Source organism: Phacochoerus africanus, chromosome 2 (assembly GCF_016906955.1).
Source record: "Phacochoerus africanus isolate WHEZ1 chromosome 2, ROS_Pafr_v1, whole genome shotgun sequence".
NCBI lineage: Eukaryota > Metazoa > Chordata > Mammalia > Artiodactyla > Suidae > Phacochoerus > Phacochoerus africanus.
Window position 1 is genome coordinate 5,467,833 of NC_062545.1, and position 18,257 is coordinate 5,486,089.

Consider the following 18,257-nt stretch of genomic DNA (forward strand, 5'->3'; position numbering starts at 1 on the left):
TGGGAATCTATCCTGGGCTGTGTCAGCAGGATTCAGAACTGCTCTGGGCTGGATCCACACCCAGGGCTGGGGAACACCAGGAAAGGTTTATCTGGGCACCAGTGAGGACCAGGTGGAGAGAAAGGGAGAGGGACCGATGGAATAGTTTTAGGTCCTCAACCTAGAAGTGGTAGGACCTCACCAGTCAGAAGCCAAGAGAAAACTCTCCAGGTCGGAGTTCCCATCGTGGCCCGGTGGTTAATGAATCTGACTAGGAACCATGAGGTTGCCGGTTCGACCCCTGGCCTTGCTCAGCGGGTGAAGGACCCAGCGTTGCCATGAGCTGTGGTGTAGGTCACAGATGCAGCTAGGATCCTGCGTTGCTGTGGCTGTAGGGTAGGCCATGGCTACAGCTCCGATTAGACCTCTAGCCTGGGAACCTCCATATGCTGTGGGTGCTGCCCTAAAAAAAAAGACAAAAAGACAAAAAAAAAAGGAAAACTCTCCAGGTAGGTAGGTAAGATCCCAAGGGCCCCTCTACAAGCCTGAACAAAGATGCTTCCAGCTTCCACTGGGAACCAGGGGAGATGCAGGAAAGAGGTTCCCAGAGATGCTAATGTTTTGAGAGGCCGTGAAAGCACCCCAGGGAGAGCACAAGCTGACTCCCTCTGCCAAGCCCAGGAGCCTAAGGTCTGTCTCATCTCCTCATCTCCACAGAGATTACATGGCTCTTCATCATAAACTGAATATAAGTCTTGAGTTTGTTCTCCAATATTTTAATATATTTCAGCAGATTCACTCCAGCCTACTTTCATTGCTGACAAGTGTCACTTACTACATGTGGATGACTGAACAGGGATACAGGTGAGATCTAAGGTTTCAAAGTAGAGTACAATCAGCAAGTCAGACCAATTATTTCACAGAACAGTAAAAGTGAAAGTGAAGCTGAACTTGTTCATATGAACCTGACGCAATTTTTCAGCCTGCTTAACATCTGCTCCGCAGAATACTCTCAACTCTTCCCAAAGGGTGGTATTAGCCTGCACATCTCTTAACAGAAGATTTAGGGTTAAGCATTTTTGGGCTTCTGTGAGCCTCCTGCCTCCTGTTACTAATCATTCATGCCTGGATCTTGGTTCACTTGGGCTGTAGGTTTGGATTTTGAGGCCAACGTTTGCCTCAGCTGAATCCTGTTACGCTGTCTCCCATGTCCGTCTCACCTTAAGTCCTACCCTGGCAGAATCAATTTGGTTGATCCTGGGTTTGTCAGTGTTACTGCTGGATAAACCTGATGTTTGTACTAAGTAAGTCACTGAAGGTATTTCAATCATGTCCAATATCTAATATACCTAATACCTTGGTGCTGATTCATGCCTTTGAGATCCTCTCAAGGTTTTTGATTCTCTTGGCTTAATAGATCCTAATCTAAAACATCATTCCTGTGATTTTTGCTGCAGTATCAAGTGTTGACAAGTTTCAAATGAATTCAAATCAGCTTCTAATCAATAAGCAAAAGGCCAAATATGACTTAGAGAAGGTCTTTTTACTCATAAGGAAGTTCTTTAATAAATCACCTGTATGTTTTCTATAGGTAATGAACAGGTAGGACATGTCTAATAGATGTACATGGACATCCACAGAAGAATTACATTCACAGAGTAGGTTAGGATTAAACAAGAAACACAACTGAGCATCTCTGATGTCTGTAACACTGTGTATAATGATGAGAGGCCCAGGGACAAAGAATTACAAGACCCTGGCCACTTAAACTTTATACTTTATCTTATAAAAGCTATATTTGATGAATTTCTTCTAAAATATTGTCATTATTTACTCCTAAAGATGACCAAAGATAATTTTGTGTATGTAAATCCCTGTGAATGTATGTATAATCTGGTGTAATCATGAGTAAATATGTCATTTACTCAAGAAATTCCAAAGAGAAATAAAGTATATACAGAGGCATCTTTCATTATGACTTAAAAGTACTAATATTTATTTTATACAGCTGTTGCTGTTCTGTGTCAATAATTGCTACATTATCTAAATTCTAAAATATTTTAAGTATAATACAGTGTTAAATTCAAATAATATTTTGTTAGTGTGAAAAATTTAATGTTACCTAATTTTGAAATAAACCTATAATTTTATCTTATAAAATAACTTTTTTAATACAAAGTGTAAGACATAAAATCTGGTGAAGCATTTATTGTTTGTCTCAGAGACCATTTATTCATAGCTACTTTGATTTAGAACAAACAATCTGTAAAATATATTTCTCTGTGGATTCTGCTGTAAGTAAAAACCGCAAAAGGAAGTAGTTACCCATGCTCTATTTTGTACTCATTACATGGCATTTATTATATAATCATATTTTTTCTAGTCTTACGTTCTCTAGTCTGTGGTACATCAGACTTTATTCTGAATTGCTTTAGGGGGATACTTCTAAAATATAAATTATTTATAATATAATCGATTCACATGCTTTTCTTTAAATGATAGTAACTTTGGTAATAAGAAAATTCATGGATAACAATATCTGAAATTTTTTTTTAGGCTAATAACAAATGTATATAGAAAATTTAAAAGTAAATCTCTCCCTGAGCATAATACTTCTCTACCACAGATTAACTGAATTACCTTACACTTGCTTTAGTTTCAATTCTTGTCTCCCAAATATTAAACCTAAATGTCTCTTGCCTCGCTGTCTTGGTCCTACAAAACCTGTGATCACTGTATGTATTAAAGTTCGGTGGGCTCTGCACCAACACATGGACTCTCTGATCAATACTGTGTCTACGCAACTCCTCCCGCCACACGTAATGTAACAGATGCATTTTTAAGTCAATTCTGATTAAGGAAGCAGAAGGAAAACCAATAGATATTTCTTCCTGAATCCTCTTTTTAAAACTTCATTTAAAGACTCAAATAGAAATATACACACTGAAACATATACATATTTTCCAGAAAATTAAATAACTGAAATAGCTTAGACAGGCTCTGGTATTCTAGGTCTCACAAGTATGAGTAAAGATGGTTACCCATAGTTAGGTCATTTTCAGAACTCTTAAACCAGGAATTTGTTAGGTCCTCCGACATGGTTAAGGAGAAGCTAAAGAATCCATCTTGATCTATTTTTCTCCATTATTTTCTGCTTCCTGTTTGTAACTTGTTTTCTTTTGTATTTTTCTCCTTACTGAGAAAATCATGAGTCACGAACATTTGATGATATGTGTTAGTACCTAGTTATGTTTTAAAAATCTTCAAACAATTTAAATAATCTAGGAGAAAGTACTGTCTCATGGACTATTAAATAGGAATCCAGAAAATAGGAAGAAATGCCAAAACTTATCTTCCTATTTCAGACTTCCTTAGGATGGACCTAATCTTTATTTTTCATAACATAAAATACTAATAATACTTTTATACAGATGCTTTTTGTAATCTTTTGCTCAAAGACAAATTATCTAGAATTAACAATCCAAAATAAGTATAGACAAAAAAATTTTTTCAAGGACCCATAGAACATTTCTAGAAAATGATCTTATTCTACCCCAATAACTTTAATAAATTCCAAACAGCTAAAACTGTAGAAACCAAATTATACAACTGTCAAGCAACAAAGCTACCACTAAAAAAATAATCATGATCCAAACAGATCGTAAATAATCCCACATAACCTTTAGGGAAAATAATCCCTCATAAACAATGATCATACAAAAGTTGAAAGCAAAATTAAAATTACCTATCTTCTTAAATAACAAGACACATATCTATTAAAAATAAAGGTATTTTAAAAGAAAGACATGAAATAAATATTCTAATCAAAAACTCAGTAGAATTTTTTAATAAGGGAAAGCAAGAAAAAGAAAATATAAGAACAGAAATAAGAAATCTGTTGTCAAAACCAGAAGAATTAGTATATAAATTCAGAAGAGAGTACATGAAGAGAGAAATAAGAAGAGCAAAACAAACCATAAATAAACCTAATTAAGAAGAAGTACTAAATTAGCGATGAGAATATAATGGCAGATAGTAAAATTTTAAATGTATTAACAATGTATGTATCATAGGACAACTACAATTTTATTCAAAAGTATTTAGCGATGCTTTTGGGGACTAACTGAGGTGATTAACTTTAGTGAAAGGCGTTTGATGTTTATTTTCTTTTTTCCTCTTTAGACATTTGCTTAAAATTCTACGTAAGAATTTTCTCTATTACAAAGAAAATAATTTCTCAAAAACATTATTAAAAGGAAAACATTAGAATTCAATAAATTATTTTTTGCAGAATGAAAGCATAGTACACATATTTAATTTTCTTCCTAAAGGAAAGTTTTAGTTTCTAGAAACATCATTTTGTTGGAGCAGCACAGAATGCCAGAGAGAGAGAGGCCCTTCCTGAAGCCCAAAGGATGAGTAAAACTTTGCAATCCCATCTCCCCAATGGTTATTGACTGAATATTTTCTTTCTCAAAATTCATGCTTAAATTCTAACCCCCCAGGGACTTTGTGGGCAAAGATTTTGCTCCTTGGTAAATGAAAGAAATACTTCATTTATACTAATAAATTAATTTATACTAATTTTTTAAGCTACACACCTCATGATTAAATAATGTACACAAGGAGTTCCATCATAGCTCAGTGGAAATGAGTATGACTAGCATCCATGAGGACACAGGTTAGATCCCTAGCCTTGCCCAGTGGGTGGGATTTGGCATTGCCGTGAGCTGTGGTGTAGATCACAGATGTGGCTCGGATCCAGCACTGCTGTGGCTGTGGTGTAGACTGACAGCTGTAGTTCCGATACAACCCCTAGCCTGGGAACTTCCATGTGCCGTGGGTGTGGCCCTAAAAGACAAAAATAAATAAATGAATAAATAAATAAATAAAGTACATGAACTTAAGAATAAATTAATGCTAGAGTGCCAGATGATATTAACATAATATTAAGTGACTGAAGGAGAAAAACCTTATGATCATCTCAATAAATGCAGAAAGTATCTTTAATAAAGTTCAAAACTGGTCACAATTTTTTTCAAAAACCCTTAGGAAATTAAGAATAGGTTACTATCATCCCCAAATTATTCTATACATTCACTACAATTCCAATCAAAATCCCAAAAAGGATTCTCATAAAACTTGACAACTTATTCTAAAATTCCTATAGATGATAAGAGACTAATAATGGCAAAGGGGATGAAACAACAAACTTAGGGAACTTGCCTTACTAAAAATCAAGATTTATAAAGCTACAACAATTAAGACAGTGTTATGTTGGCTTGGTGATAGATAAACAGACTGATAGGACAGGCCAGAGAATCTCTACTTACTATATATAAATTCCAATGAATGGGTAGCTCTCCATATGGAATAGACCAAATTAAACATATCTCTCATCTCAAAAAATGAATTAGTGCCTAAATAACATTGTTTGTAAACATTATAAGAATAAAACATGTGCAAGAAAATAACATACCAGGATCAAAAATTATTTCAGAAACTAGACACTAAATATACAAACCAGAATGGGAGAATTTTTTTAAATACTTAAAATTAAATTTACATTTCCTGTTTAGCAAAGAAAATGAAAAAAAGTATAATGATGTCACAGGCCAGAAGACAATATGCCAGGTCCATATCTGGAATATATAAGTATCCTGAGTATATAAAGAACATCTGTATGTCAATAAGAAAAGGATAGGGAGTTCCCATTGTGGCTCAGCGGGCTATGAACCCGACTAGTATTCATGAGGACAGGGGTTCAATCCCTGCCCTTGCTCAGTGGGTTAAGGATCCGGAGTTGCTGTGAGCTGTGGTGTAGGTCGCAGACGCGGCTCAGATCCCGAGTTGCTGTGGCTGTGATGTAGTCCAGCAGCAGTAGCTCTGATTTGACCCCTCGCCTGGGAACTTCCATATGCCATAGGTGTGACCCTAAAAAGCAAAAAAAACAAAAAACAAAACACTCGACAACCTAATAAGAAAAAATGAGCAAAGGCTAAAAATTGGCACACAATAGAGGAAAAAACCCATATGATAAAGAAAACACATCACTAGTTATCAGGAAAATGCAAAATTAAAACAAGATATTATTTCATACCCTTCAGATCTGCATTGTTTTCAGTGTCTGATACCACTTAATGATTAGGATCAGGGATATAGCTGTTGGTAATTATATATATTAGTTGTATATATTAAACACTACTAAAGCATGACAATTTTTTCCAAGTTATTTATGTTATCTTTGCAATTTCAAAGAGATATTTCAGCTTTGCATATTATCAAAAGGTTATCTGGACTATTAAACTGATAAAATGTTAAAATTTAAAATCAACATCATGGATATGAATTAACAGAAGAGATTAGCTTCACCAGTTTCTAAACATATTACCAAACTACAGTACTTTAAACTGTGTTACCTTGGTTAAAATTTCCTCTGAAATATCTCTGAATATTATGTATAATTATAGTACAAAAAAAAGGAATAACACAAATCAGCAGAGACTAGACCACCCTTTAATAAATGTCTTTGGAAAATCTGAATAACATCATACCATGTCCGCGAATGTTCTAAACCTCTATTAAGTACTAATTAAATCCAGACACAATTAGAACAATTACACTGGAATCTTGGAGGACAGACCCAGGAGTCAGTATTTTTAAGTTTCCCAGGTGATTTCAATTTTCAATCTGTGACCCACAGCCTTAGATGTTTCCAACCCATTTACAATACATATCATGAATAATGAGTCAGATGTGCTGATTTGCTGACCGCCCCACGCCCCCAACACACAGCACACGGGGAAGGTGGATGGTTGGCAGGGCTGGGGTACTTAGAAGCCTCGGGCCTAGTCCCTCAGGCCACAAGGACAGAGTAGAACAGGCAGAGTCAATCAAGCACTGCAGGCAGTGTATAGATCAAACCTCCATCAGAGTCTTCAGATTCTGAAGATCTCTGATTCAGTAATTCTACTTCAGAAAATCTTGTATTTCAAAGAGATATTCTAAAATACAGAAAAAATTATAAAATTATTCATTTTGGGGTTCTCTTGTGGCACAGTGGATTAAGGATCCAGTACAACGTTGTCACTGCAGTGGCTTGGGTCCCTGCTGTGGCATGACCCAGGGAACTTCCAAATACTGTGGACACAGCCAAAAAAAAAAAAAATCCATTTTGACATTATGTATAATAGCAAAAAACTGAAAGCAACCTGAGTGCATGATTAAATAAATTGTGGCACATTCAGAGGACAGAATTTTATGAAGCCTTTTAGATGCTCAAGAGGAGTTTGTAATGACTTGTAAAATATTAGCAAGTTAGAAGGAATCCATAATATTTCATAGAAAGTACTGAAATTATATAGAATACAAACTAAATATTCAAGCTATATAAGCACGTCTATTATGTCATGTTTTTCATAGAGTACACATATACTTTGCTTATATATATTCTATAAAATATATACAATTTAAAGAATTTTAAACATATATATAATTAATAGATTTTATGACATAACTTTTTTGGGCAAAGAAAGCAGGAAATAAAGATTGAAAACTGAATGAGCAGGAAGCCTCATCTGTCTTGTCTCTGAGCCTTTTCCCACTGCCCCTAATGCTTCCCCTGGGTCTCCCTCATTTTTTATATTTCACCAAACAAGATTCCCTTTGGGAAGTCTTTCCTGTCGTAGCTACTCTTTCAGACCATTCAGCAATGTGGTCTCATAGCATCAAGCACTTCCTCTGACTCCTTATAAAACAGCTCCTATCACAAAATGAACCGAGAACAGCCAGGGCTGAAAAAAAACAAAACAAAACAAAAAAAACAACTACACACTCTTTCAGGCACTGGGAATTCTGAATTCTGTTCCTGGATCAAATTGGACCACCAAGAGCCTACATAAATGTACATGTGAATTTAACCCCTTGAAAAATCAAGTTCCTCGAGATAGATTTTAATATCACATACCTGGCCCTTACTGAAGTCTTTTATGGATGAAATGTGCTATTACATTTTTTATAAGAAACAAAACTGTAGATAAGGTTTGTTGCATGTTATAGCAAAAATAAAAATCACTATAAATGAAAATCCTATAGGATCAATTTCTCTGAGAATTCAGTGTAGAGAAAGCTTGAATTCCCTATAGGAATTGATAGGCTACTTCTTTTGTGATAATGAGAAGTGTATAATCTTCCTCTTTTGGCAGAAAATGCCAAGAAGCTCAGAATGAAATCTGAACATCAATCAATAAATATACTGACCCTTATGAATGAAAAAATTGATTCTCCTTTTCTTTAGTTCAAGCTTTCTACTTTAATTATATTTTATTTCATTGTTTCACTATTGTATGTTCTATTTTGTTTCTGATCATTCCAGTTTATTTTCAAAGCCTTTTGTCTTAATGTATATGTATTTTACTGTGAGACTATTGAAAGCGGTTGAGGAAAAATTATAAACAAACACACAAATAAAATGTTTATGATCATTTTTTCCTAACAAATGTATATTATGAGAAGGATGAAAGCCACCATTAAGAGAATGGAAAGGAAACACACAGAGTGGGAAACTATACTTGAAATACATATATTTGACAAATGCTTTATATCACTCAGAATAAAATAGGAAAAATATGAATCATTACAAATAAATACACCTAGGGAGTTCCCTTCATGGATCAGTGGTTAATGAATCTAACTAGGAGCCATGAGGTTACGGGTTCAATCCCTGGCCTCACCCAGTGGGTTAAGGATCCAGTGTTGCCATGAGCCATGGCATAGGTCACAGATGCGGCTCAGATCTGGCATTGCTGTGGCTCTGGTGTAGGCCAGCAGCTATAGCTCTGATTGGACCCCTAGCCTGGGAACCTCCATATGCTGCAGGTGCAGCCCTAGAAAAGGCAAAAAAAAAAAAACAAAAACCTAATCAAAAGCCAATAGAAAACAGGGAAAAATCTTAAACGTCACTTCACAAAAGAGAACCAAATGGCCAATAAATATATTAAAAAGTTTTTAAATTCATTAGTCACAATAAAAATGAATATTAAATCCACAATGAGATACCATTATACATCCACTAGAATACCTAAAATAGACAACAAAGAAAACAGTAATAGGAGTTCCCACTGTAGCACAGTGGGATGGGTGGCATCTTGGGAGCTTTGGGATGCAGGTTCAATCCTCAGCCCAGCACAGTGGGTTAGGATCCAGAGTTGCCTTAGGTCATGACTGCCAGCTGGGATTTGATCCCGGGCCTGGTAACTCCATGTGCCATGGGGCAGTCAAAAAAGAAAAAAAGAGAGAGAGAGACAGAGAAAGAAAGAAAATAGTAATTATTGACAATGCTAGAGAAAATGACACTCATACAGAGCTGGCAGGAGTTTAAAGTTGAAAAATTGATTTTCAAAATGGTTTTGATATAGTTACTAAAGGAAACATGTGCTTACCCTAGGACCCAGCAACATTTACGCATGTGTTCTCCAAAAAACTTGTACTGAAGAGAAGAACAGAGCTGGAGGTATTATGTTCCCTGACTTATACTATACCACGAAACTGCAATAACCAAAACAGCATGGTATTGGCAAAAATAAAAAAAAAAAGACACATAGATACATGAAAAAGAATAGAGAGCCCAAAAATAAACCCATGCACTTAGGATAGACTAATCTACCATAAAGGAAGCAAGATATACAATAGAGAAAAGACAGTCTCTTCAATAAGTGGTGCTGGGAAAATGGACAGCTACATGTAAAAGAACGAAATTAGAACATCTTCTCACACTACATACAAAAATAAATTTTAAATGGTTTGAAAACCTAAATGTAAGATCAGAAACCACAAAAGTCCTAGAAGAAAATATAAGTCATATGCTGTTTGACATAGGTTTAGCAGTATTTTTAGAAAATTTACCCAATTTAAAAAATGGGTAGAAGAGCTGAATATACATTTTTCCAAAGAAGACATATATGCATATGGCCAAAAGGCATATGAAAAGATGCTCAACATCACTAATCATCATAGAAATGCAAATCGAACCACAGTGAGGTATCATCTCACACTTGTCAGAATGGTTATCAAAAAGACCATGAATAACAAATGTTGGTGAGGATGTGGAGAAAAGGAACACTAATACACTGTTGGTGGGAATGTAAATTGGTACAGTCACCATGGAAAAAAGTAAAGAGGGTCATCAAAAAAACTAAAAACAGAACTACCATATGATCCAGCAATTCCATCCCTGTGTATATATCCAAAGAAAATGAAAACACTAATTCAAAAAGATAACATACACTACAATGTTTAGAGCAGCATTGTTTATAATTGCCAAGGTATGCAAGCAACCTAACTGTCCACCAACAGATGGACACATATATATGTCCATCAATATATAGATATAGATACGTAATAGAATACTACTCAGCCATAAAAAAGAATGAAATTTTGCCATGTGCAGCAACGTGGATGGACCTAGAGGATGTTATGCTTACTGAAATAAATCAGACAGAGAAAGACAAATTTTTTCATCACTTATACATGGAATCTAAGAAATAAAACAAACCAGTGTATATAACAAAAAAGAAGCAGACTCACAGATACAGAGAACAAACTAGTGGTTTCCAGTGTGCAGAGGGAAGGGGAGAATGAACAAGAAGGTCGTAGGGGATAAGGAGGGGTACAGGCTACTATGTATAAAATAAATAAGCTATAAGGTTATATTGTACAGCACAGAGACTATAGCCAATATTTTATAATAACTATTAAGTGACATATACTCTTTAAGAATTGTGAATCACTAATTACTTACTTGAAACTTAGTGTACATTAACTAAACCTCAATTTTAAAAAAGTATTAAAATATTCCTTGTAGTACTATTTCTAACAGTCTTCACTTAGAAGTCACATAAATACTCAGCAATAGAGGAACGGATCAATAAATTATATTCCCACACAAAGACAGTATAAAGGAATGAATATGAAGGATCTATAATCATATGCAGTAATGTGGGTGAATTTGACAATGGTGACCCCAGACGTCAGATGCAAAACAACTATATACTTTATGATTCCATGAATACAACTATAAATGTGTTGACACAGCCGGGATAAGGTCAGCTTGTGGTACACTGGGACAGTTACTGAACAGGTCCTGCAGGGGTTCTGTGGTACTGATAAGATTTCTTGATCTGCGTGCTGGCTATACCACTGCGTTTGGTTTAATATTTATCAAGTGCTATGTATGTATTTTCCACTTTTATATTAAGCATCAACCAACATATATAAAAAAACAAATAAGAGATGACTTCTCTCAGTTAAAAAAATCTACTAATATAGAATCCATTCTTTGCTCTTCTGTTTAGTAAGTGACCCCCAACGACAAAAATTAAATTGTCTGAGATTTATATGCTAAATGGGAAAAAGACTACGCTGCCTCCTTATAGGATTGCTTGGAAAGTCAAATGGAATAGAGAGGACTAGCCCTAGTACTTGTTAGAGCAGATATAAAGTCACTAGGATTAATACACATATAACACTGATAGATAATTCAAATCAAATGGGAAGATTTTTTATATAATTCAGTTTAACTATTTGTGAAAGGTAATGTAAAAACTTATGACCAATTTGGAAAAAAAAATTCTATCTCACTTTTTAAGCCAAAATGAATTAATATGTGGTAAATCTTTAAAATAAAACATTAAATTATAAGAGGACTAGGGGGAAAAAGATTTAAAAATTCCCCATAATCTTAAATAGGATAAAGCTTCACTAAGCCAAGCCACTTTAACATTTTACAATGGGTATGTATAATGTTAATAAAAAGCTAATTTAAAAAGTCATAAAACATTTGTAAATTATTCTCATTCCTATAGGTTATATTTATATAACACCATCAGTATTTCCCTGAAGGTGCTAATTTGAAGAGGATTGCCAATTATAGTATAAAACACGGTCATTCATTAATTCACTTGAGGAAGTAATGCTAATTAATTAATTAGCACCTACAAACTGCCAGGAACTTATCTGAAACTGGGGATGCAGCAGTGAGTGAAAGAGTAATAGTCCTCTGCCCTCAAGGTGCTGACTCTCCAGTGAAAAGACACTGGAGTTCTCTTGTGGCGTATAAGGTTAAGGATCAGGCATCATCTACAGTGGCTCAGTTCGCTGCCGTGGCATGGGTTTGATCCCTGGCCCCGGAACTTCCACATGCCGCAGGTGCAGCCAAAAAAAAAAAAAGAGGAAAAACTAGATTAATAGTAGAGAGTGATAAATGTTTATGGAAAAGTACAACACAGGGAAAGAAAAGGCCTCACTAAAACGTTAGTTTTTGAACAAAAATTTGAAGGATCGAAAGATGGTGATACGTAGGGGGAAGTGTGTTTCAGGCAGAGGGAACAGGAAGGGTAAAGCTACTGTGGCAGCCGGGCAACTGCTAGGAAACTACTGTGGATGAAACAGACTGGGGGAGGGAGAAAGTACTAAATTACATGTATAATAAAGAAACAGCCCCCAGATTACATAGGACTATTTAGGAGTTCAAAAACTTTAGCTTTAAGATCAGCCACCTGAGGATTTGACGTGAACATCATCATGACATGGCTGAGTTTTAAAGGGAACTTCTGGGCTCCTAAACTGAGGAAGGTCGATCTAAAAAAAAACCCAAACTAAAGACAGAAACAAATTATGGCAACAAGAAAGAGGAAAACGATGTGATAACAAGAAAGTGTAGAACTGCATTCCTTCATTCATCAAATATTTCTTGAGTTCATTGTTAAGTGCTGGGTAGGATGAAAAAAATAATTTAGACATGGGTTCTGCCCTCACAGAGAATTTATTTGAGGAGATAAAACATGAGCAGACACAACTCTAATATGTGGTAGAAAACAATGAACCAAGTTTCCAACTTGGTTGACAAAGAGAATTAGGGAAGTCATTTTGAAGCAGTGGCAACAAAAATATAAGCTGCTTGATGGCATACATGCTTCCTTGCTGCTAGATTCCCAGCATCTAAAAGAGTGCGTGGCACAGACAGTGAACAGCAGATATCTGTTACCTAATGATAGAAGGAATTTGAGTGGGCAGATATGCAGGGAGAAGGGCAGTCAAGCAAAGGGAACAACATAAACAAACTCAAAACTATGAAGAGTTACAGTTGAACTGAGTAGAAGGAAATGAGAATAGTGGGAGATGAAATTAAAACCATCGCATAGGGTTAGGTCACAGAAGGCCTTGCCGGTCTTGTAGAGGTACCATGATGTTTTGTTTTGTTTTTTTCCCCTATAAGAACCAAGGAGTTCCAAAAGCTTTCAACAGTAATAACAGAACTTTATACTGGAAGGATGTGTGTAAGAGCACTGATAGGTGATTGAGGAAATCAGCTGATTGGTGGATGGAGTCTACAGATCAGTTTATTTTTTTAATCTTTTTAATTTTGTAAATTTTTTTGTCTTTTGGCCTTTTCTAGGGCCGCTCCTCTGGCATATGGAGGTTCCCAGGCTAGGGGTCTAATCAGAGCTGTAGCTGCTGGCCTACACCACAGCCACAGCAACATGGGATCCGAGCCATGTCTGCAACGTATACCACAGCTCACGGCAACGCTAGATCATAACCCACTAAGCAAGGCCAGGGATCAAACCCGCAACCTCATGGTTCCTAGTTGGATTTGTTAACCACTGAGCCACAACGGGAACTCCAGATCAGTTTAGATGATACGGCAAAAATCGAGGTAATGACGGCCTCAATCAGGTTATTGCCACTTAGTTCTTTTGTCACTAGCGCTTCCAGTGTCCTAACCGTGGATTTGTAAGCCTTACCATAGGTGTGGATTTATTTGAACTGTAAATATTTTACTCATCTATCTCCTTTTCTTCACTAGCAATATTTAGCACTCGTGGTGGACACTTGTAATCAACCCCTGATTTCCATTCTTCCTTTTTTTACAGTAATGAAGCACTTTGAGCTATAGCTGGACTCAGAGCTAGCAGTCAGGGACTGCATTTCCCAGCCTCTCCTGTAACTGGATGTTGTCATAAGCCTAAGCTTTGGCAATGGACTCAAGCAAAAGCGATGAGTGCAGCTTCTGGGACATGCTGCTTGCTCTCCATTTCTTCCTACCTCTTCTTGCAAGTTGCTTCTTACCCACTTTTCTCTCCTCCTACATGAAGTAGGTGTTGGAGATTATGCCCTTTCTGAACTATATAACTCTTAGCCCTTTTCCCGATAGAACAGGTATGGGAGGCTAACTTGCTATAAGGGCCAGTCTTTCATAGGCTTTTGCAAAAAGGGAAAATATAGGCCTATGGCTAAATTCTGGCCAGTGGGAGGTGAATGAAAGTGAGATGCTGTATCTGGGTCATTCCCATAAAAGAAAGCGCTCTGTTTCTTATTTCCTCTGTCTTGAGAATAGGGATTTGACCTAGTGGTGTAAGCCCACCTAGACTCCCGGCATCAAAGCAAGAATATACAACGCCTAAGTCCTGCATCTATCGCATGGGGAAGTAGTGCCCCATTGCCATGAATTGCCTATAAACTTGGACTTTACATGTGAGAGAAACAACTTCCATCTCGGTTAAGCTATTGTTATTTGGTCACTGTTAAAGCAGCTGAATCAATATTTTAGCATATAATTTATAAATATTGACCATTACAGCAATGTGTTGAATGAATTGGTAAGCATAAAAGTTTTATTTACTTATTTACTTATTTATTTTTTGCTTTGTAGGGCCACACCTGTGGCATATGGAGGTTCCCAGGCTAGGGGTAGAATAGGAGCCACAGTTGCTGGCCTACACCACAGCCACAGCAACAGGATCTGAGTCATGTCTACGACCTACACCACAGCTCATGGCAACGCCAGATCCCTGACACACTGAGCAAGGCCAGGGATCAAACCCACACCCTCAGGGATACTAGTCAGATTCGTTTCTACCAACAAGGGGGAACTCCCAGAATAAAGTTTTAATATAATATATTAAAGAATTATTTCTCCCATTCCCCTAAGCTTTGAGCATAAAATATCTATAGTCTACTGAAAAAGAAAGATGTAGTCAGCATCTCAATCAACATAACCTTGGGTCCATATCCTTGCCTCATAAGGTAGAGTAGTACAGAAAGCATCTACTGCCTGTTGAGATGAAGCCAACACAACACTGGGTTACTGGTTTCTTGTTATGGGTTTTATCATACCACAAACAAGGTCTTTCAAGGAAAAAATAAACTATGAAATTTTCTATCCTTCTTTTGAGTCAAACATTATAATAATATTAATTTACTATTCTCTGTAGGATTTTTGTCATGGTTTGTTTCCATATAGAATGCAGCAACGATGTGAAGGAAATAAAGGAACTACTTATAATTGAAGAACAACATTTGATATTGGGATTTGAAAAACAATCATTATTTTGTAAATAACTGTATTTATATCTATAGATTATGACTGTTTAAGAATCTCGGCTTACACAACCCATCCGATCATATCTGTCTATGGTCAAGCCTGTAGACTTATATTACTACAGCACCTCAGAGAAATATTGGGAGTCTTCATATACCTCCTTAGGACAGAGTTCTACATGTCTTTTGTGGAGGTGCACTGGAATGGTGACTTAATTAGTGGAAAGAGGAAACAGATGGCAAGCCCTAAAACCAGAAAAATGGTTTGGGCATTGGCTTTTGGAACAAGGGGTTGCAATGAAGAAAAGCTGGAGATGGGCATGGTCTTTTCTGAATAGAAATAAACCTTCAGAAACAGGGGTGTTTTGCTTTACAATGCTGAAAGGTCTATACTGTTAAAGACAGAAATGTTGAAATGTAAATATTGGATGCAAAAGGGAAACATTTTTATTTCCTGTACCACTGAGGTTAGTTTGTATCAACAGTCTCTTTATCAAGACTTAACTATTGCTATGGTTTTCCCTGGAGTAGTAAAGGACAGGGACTTTGTTTTGCGGATTCCAAATCTCCAGAAACGTGCTTAGAAAATTCTTAGATTAAACACACACCCCACAAACACACACAAACGTTGCTGACTGAACGAATGGATGGATGAATAATATTTGCATCTAACAACTATGATTTCCACTAAATGAAGTGAATGACTCATCCTCTTTTGAAAATCCCGAAGGAGACATAATTATTACACTAAGGGATTCCTCTTAAATACATAAAAACAGGAAGATAATTTATCTCAAATAAGTTGTTTATAATGAAGTCTGCTTCATAATTAATGTCTTCTCTTTTTTTTTGAGCCTGTAAGCTTTTTTGTTACTTTTGACAATACTGAAATTATTGATTTCCAGAATATGACTTTAGGTGAAAGTCTATGTTTTGTTTTGTTTTGTTTTTTAATAGAAATTACTGTAAATGCAGGCTCAGGGAAAAAAGGAATCTGACCAATTTTTTTACAAGTCTTTGGAGAACTATAACATTAAAATAATCACCAAAATTAACGGAATAAATATTGTTTAGAAGAAAAAAATAAAGTATAATTAGATTAGATGTTATAATATTCGGTATTGTTGATAAATTAGCATCTTGGCTCCCATGACCACATAAAGACATGAAATGCATTCAAAAGGATGGCAGTCACAACAAGCAGAAGTTTTAGTCTATTTCTAAGAATTTTAACTACTGCAATTCAACTGACACACATTCCAATAACCAGAATTTCACTTTGTGTAGCAACATGGGAATCTGGCCTAGGGGTCTAAAGATGAACTTCTTCATTCACGTATTTTAAGGATGTGGTTTAGGAATAAAGTATTAGGTTTGCAACATTTATGTAAAACAGACAATGTGACCCTGGAAAGCAACACTATTCATTTACCCTAATGAGTTGCTATACAATAAGTCAGAACCTCCCAGAGTGTAAATTATACAAATTCAAAAGCTGCATTTCTTATTTAATATCTCATTTCCAGACAGGTGCTTACTCAGTAGTAAAATCTCGTGTAGCATACCAAATTTAAAGCTATTTTTTTAAAAATTATCGTGCATGTAGCCAAACCATTTGTACATAATTTAAACCTTTTCCCTCTAATAGTATTGAGGATAATTGATTTTTTACTGACACAAAAAGAAAAAATGAAATAGGAATTGTATTAATAGGCAGAGATACCTGAACTACAGCTTAGATTGCTAAAAATTAAAGCTTTAAAAGGTCTATCTGCAAATAGACTTCTTATTAAGTTGCTTTTCAGTACTCTTAACATGCCATTTTGTGAGAAAGAGTAGTGTTCGAATAAACGCTAAGCTACTCTGAAAATTCCCAGGTTGAACTGATGAAATTTATCGTCAATAAACGAGTTTATGTCCCCAGCTCTAAATGAGCACCTGTCGAAATTTTGCAAGCGAGTTCATGCTTTCTAAGAACTCTGCTTCTCTTAGGCCCTTTGCTGAATGGGGCTAGTTGAGGAATCAGTAAGTAGAGGGGATCTCTCACCTTTCTCTTTGTGTAAACAGCTTAAAGTAATCTGGGGCGTCTAGAACCGTGAGTTATTAGGAAGGTGTCTATAAATGGGCATAGCCCCTCAGTCGCCCGAGGTCCTTTCTAACAACCTCGCCGGACTCCACACTGTTGGGCACCGCCTGCTACTGGCCGAGGAATTGTAATTTTCCGCAAAGACCACCCGGGGCACGGGCTCAGACTGCATCCCAGGGCCGGCCAACCTCTCCAACCTGGTGTCCCCTGCCTGGCAGCGAGTGCGTGCGAGTCAGGAAGATCACTTACGACTGAGTTTTTCATCATGGCTTTGACTGTGAAGCCCTCAGAAACCAGGGAGTGAGGCTGGTGCACCGGGAGCGGCTGTTGTGCCAGCAGCTTGGTCCTCTTCGGCATCTTGTCTGGGCATTTGCTTAAGCTCAGGGTCTCTTTTTCTGCCACCATCTTCCTAGAAAATGTCTTGTTCTCATAAAACGTGTAGTAAAAGAGTCAGTGAGTTTTACGGATGTGAGGAGGTCGGGAAAAATTGTAAAAAGGCGCGTTAATGGTAGAAATTCAACCGCTCCTGGTGCCCAGGTGGATCCAGATGTTTGGCAGCTCCTAGGTGAAGGGAGTGGAGGGGAGGGGCGGGGCGGGAAGAGGGCAGGACGGTGGCTAGAGCTGCACCAAGCTTCCAAAGGTAACCCTCCCGGTTGCTAAGCGACACGTCAACACTGCGACCGAAAGGGCCTGCCTCCGGGTGACGTGCGTTTCCCGGGCCTCAGGCCGGAAGGGCGGTTGGCTACCGGAGGGCGACCGGCGGCGGGCGGCGAGCGACGTGAGACGAGACCACGCGTCAGAACTACGACTCCCA

The 18,257-nt window shown here is 36.9% G+C and overlaps 1 protein-coding gene across 1 annotated transcript in view; it reads right to left on the reverse strand.

Annotated features, from left to right (window-relative positions):
* PACRG (parkin coregulated) overlaps positions 1-18,195 on the reverse strand; it is a 499,477-nt gene extending 481,282 nt beyond the window's left edge. The window contains exon 1 of the mRNA XM_047769777.1: positions 17,693-18,195. Coding sequence (XP_047625733.1) covers positions 17,693-17,848 — 156 coding nt within the window. The 5' untranslated portion in view covers positions 17,849-18,195. The remainder of the gene's footprint in view (positions 1-17,692) is intronic.
* Positions 18,196-18,257: the final 62 nt, after the last annotated feature.